This window comes from Pteropus vampyrus, unplaced genomic scaffold, assembly GCF_000151845.1.
Source record: "Pteropus vampyrus isolate Shadow unplaced genomic scaffold, Pvam_2.0 Scaffold253, whole genome shotgun sequence".
Lineage (NCBI taxonomy): Eukaryota > Metazoa > Chordata > Mammalia > Chiroptera > Pteropodidae > Pteropus > Pteropus vampyrus.
Window position 1 is genome coordinate 136,815 of NW_011889034.1, and position 3,861 is coordinate 140,675.

At 61.4% G+C, this 3,861-nt stretch overlaps 1 protein-coding gene across 1 annotated transcript in view; it reads left to right on the forward strand.

Annotated features, from left to right (window-relative positions):
- The window catches only part of TMEM175 (transmembrane protein 175), a 12,511-nt gene that overhangs the window by 4,907 nt on the left and 3,743 nt on the right, over positions 1–3,861 (forward strand). Inside the window, exons 5-8 of the mRNA XM_023520227.1 lie at positions 934–1,031; positions 2,926–2,977; positions 3,152–3,187; positions 3,657–3,812. Coding sequence (XP_023375995.1) covers positions 934–1,031; positions 2,926–2,977; positions 3,152–3,187; positions 3,657–3,812 — 342 coding nt within the window. The remainder of the gene's footprint in view (positions 1–933; positions 1,032–2,925; positions 2,978–3,151; positions 3,188–3,656; positions 3,813–3,861) is intronic.

Sequence of the window (3,861 nt, forward strand, 5' to 3'; positions counted from 1 at the left end):
GAGGAACAGTCAGTGCCCAAGGAGTATCTTGGTTCCCTTTGTCTTTGTTCCCACAGATCCTGCCTGTGACCCACACGCAGATCTCCCCAGAACAGGTACTTGAGCACAGTCTGCAAAATCCGGTGTGCGGGTGAGGGTCCACGAGCCCAAACCTGGCTGGGGAGACCCTGGCCTGCGGACAGAGGCATTGCCTCTCAGGGGCGGGCTGAGAATGAACGTGCATAGGCCTGCCAGGCGTCAAGTCATGGTGAGGCGCCTCAGCCTGCTGCCCCTGGAGCAGCCCTCGCAGGGTGCTCGGCGGAGAGGGTGGCCTGCCTGCCTGACAAGCAGGCCCAGTGGCTGATGGCCTCCAGGGGAGATGCTCCTGCCTGGGCTTCCTGGGCGCACAGGGACACGTGTGGTTTTTGTCATGGAGGTGAGTGGGGACGGTGTTCTAAAGCAGTTTTCATTTAGAGCCAACTTGGAATGTTTCTGCTCTGTAAGTTAAATGGTGACACAGTTAGAAGCTGGACATGACTCTGGAGGACAGTCGACATCCCCGGGTGCCTCCTGGCGTGTGGATGGGGCATCCTCGAGGCAGAGGGGTGAGGGGGTGCGGTGCAGGGCCTACCACACCTCTGCCTGGGTGCGGTCCCACCCCTACTAGCGTGCGTGGCCCGGCTGCCTTCAGTAGTGGTGGGGACTGCTCAGAGTTGGCCTTTTCATTTGGGAAGGCGATAACGATGCTTCTCGCAGGGTTTTGGTGAGAATTAATAGAAAAGCAGGTGGGACCTGGCTTGGGCAGCCAGCACCCCACACGGTGCCTGAGGCCCGGTGCCGGTTCTTCTGTTCTGGAGCTCCCCTCAGAGGGACCCTGCTGGGCTCAAGAAAGCCCTATCCCCACTGGAGCCGCCATGGAGTGCAGCTGGCTGACGCTGTGCCCTTCTACTTCAGCAGTTTGACAAGAGTGTACAGAAACTTCTAGCAACCAGGATTGCTGTCTACCTGATGACGTTTCTCATCGTGACCGTGGCCTGGGCAGCTCACACGAGGTGCGGGTCTGGCCAGGCCTGCCTTCAGTGCGTAAGCCTGGGGACTGCAAGCCCCACCCGGCCGGGGTCAGCGCAGCAGAAAGCACGCACTCCCAGTACCCACAACCTTCTTGGGGTGTCAAGTAGCCCCTCACTTCCTGGGCTGTGCCCCTCCCTGCCCCTCACCAGAGTCCTCATTCCAAGCCTCCTCTTCCTCCTGTGCATACAGCAATGGCAGGGCTTACCATTTATAGGAGAGATGCCCACTCCCCAGACCATGGACCTGTATCAGTCCGTGGCCTGTAGGAACCGGGCCCCACAGCAGGAAGTGAGGGCGGGCCAGCGAGCAAAGTGTCATCTGTGTTTGCAGCTGCTCCCCAGCGCCAGCATCACCGCCTCAGCTCCGTCTCACATCCTCAGGCATTAGACTCTCATAGGGGCACCGGCCCTTGGTGCCAGAAAGGTTGGGACCACTGGTTCACGGGCCTGACGAAACAGGGTGACGTGCACGGTGGTCTGGGTTACTACCTGCTGGAGCCGACGAGGGCACAGGGCGGGGGTGCAAGTTGACACTCTCTGCTCCCTGTGCCGCGGTACGGGGGTGGGAGTCGGAGGCACAGCCCTCCATTGTTGTCCTCAGTCTCTGGCCAGGAGGACGAGGCCACAGGACCTGAGCCCTGGGACCTGAGCTTTCCCTTAAAGAGCAAGAGGTTTCTTTGGATCCTAAGGAAACAGGGCCCCCGAGTTGTAGGGGACCCAAGACCCAACTGGGGCACCCAGAGAGCGGTGGGGCGGGACACCCTCGGTAAGGAAATGCTCCCGGCTCCCGGCCAGGGTGCCGAGGGTGCAGGAAAACCCACAGGCTTGGGCTCTGGCACGTGCATTGAAAGTGTCCAGTGCTTTCAGCAAAGTGATGGTTCCTGATGGGACAGGCTCAGGGATGGCTTTTCTCTCCCACCTCCCTTGTTTACGGAGAGAGGTGACAGCTGGCCTCTTGTCTGGTCCTGCTGGTGATTGTGCAGGCTGCTGGTCCAGCTAGGCAACCCAGCAACCCAGCAGCCCAGCGGGAGGACAGGGCCACTTGTGCCTGTTGGCGGGCTGGTTCATCGGCCACACTCACTGCTGAGTCCGCCTCTGGGAGCGGCAGATTCCCGCCTGGCCTCCCCTGTGCTCCTCGCTGGCCACGGCGGACATGGTCCCTTCCTCTGACTTGGGAGAAGTGCACCGCCCTGAGTGCCGGCCCCCCGAGGCCCCCACTGTGCCTAGCTGAGCCTAGCTCAGAAGAAGGCCAGTCTGCAGAGGGGCCAGGACCCTGAGGGAGACCCCCTGAAGGGCCTGGCGAGGAGGCGGGGCCTCGGCAAAGCTGTTCCAGGTCCTGAGCCGCTTGGGGAGCTCCGCTAAGCTCGCTTCCGCCTTCCTCAGCACGCAGGACTGTGTGGAGCGGGCCCTTCCCGCGGGCTCCACGTGTAACAGATGAACGGGTTTCCCTTTCTAAAAGTGATTTTGAACGTGAGGCCTGGAAAACAGTTTTGCCGTAGGCTGGTGCTCAGCCTTCAGGTTTCTGGTCTCGTGCGTGGCCAGGGGAGCCCCTTTGTGGCGGCGGCTGCAAGGAGCGTGGTCAGCCACCACGCAGCTTCCTGGCACATCCGTCGGTGCAGACCGGCGCTGTTCGGAGCAGTGGCTGTAAGTGGGTAGGAAGGTGACGGGGGACACTTGGAAGTGTTAGCATGGCAGTCTCCAGAGACATTTTCTTCATGTTTCAGTATTCTCTGGCCTTCGCACACTAGATAGTGAAATTTGGTTTAAAATGATATATTGTGACATTTCATCAGAAAACACTGGAGAACGTCAATGTTTAATGCCGTTAACCATGTTTTGTTGACGTGCGTCTTTTCCTGTTTCTCTTTGACCATAGATTGTTCCAGGTTGTTGGGAAAATCGACGACACGCTGGCCTTGCTCAACCTGGTGAGTTCCCCTTCGTTTTTGCGGAGACGGGGTGTGGAGTCCCGCCCCCCGGGGGTGGAAGCGCATGCTGGGCTTCTCCAGCGTCCTGTCCCCACCCGGCCCCTCAAGGCTCTTGGCGGGCAGGTGAGACGACCAGCCTGGAGTGACCTGCTGGCCGTCTCTCCTCCATCCCAGGCCTGCATGATGACCATCACCTTCCTCCCGTTCACAGTGAGTGCTGTGACCTCCCAGGCCTCACTGAGGGCCCCGGGGCCCCCGCCAGGCGAGGGGGCTCACAGCCCAAGACGGTCCCTCCTCAGGGACGCTGACGACTGGGTGGGCCTGGGCTGCACAGCTGGGAAGAGAAGGGGTTCCAGGTGGCAGTCGTATCTGCCTGGTGAGGGATGTTCCCTGGGGTTCCCAAGCTGGGTGGAGAAGGTGTCCGCTCCATGCCCCTACCTGCCCTCAGCCATCCCAGGCTTACCGCAGTGTGTGGCCCCCACACCCTTGTCCCCCACTGACTCTGTGCGTCCAGAATTGGGGCCTGGGTTTCCGTGAGCCCAGCCTCAGCTCAAGCATGCCACGGAGTTGCTCTGGAGGGAGGAGGCCCCGGGCCCCCGGCCACCGCCTCCAGCACACTCAGCTGGGGGGACGGAGGCTGGTGGGCCTCCAGGCCGTGCTCTGTGTTTTCTGGCTGCAGTTTTCCTTAATGGTGACCTTCCCCGAGGTGCCTCTGGGCATCTTCTTGTTCTGCATGTGTGTGATCGCCATCGGGGCCGTGCAGGTAGGACGCCCGCGCTGCCTGCCCCTCCGCGCATGCGTGTCCTGGCGCAGCCCCCGTCTGCACACGGGCATGGCGTGTTGGCTCCGAGAGCTGTGGGGACTGGGCGCGTTGTGGGGCGCCG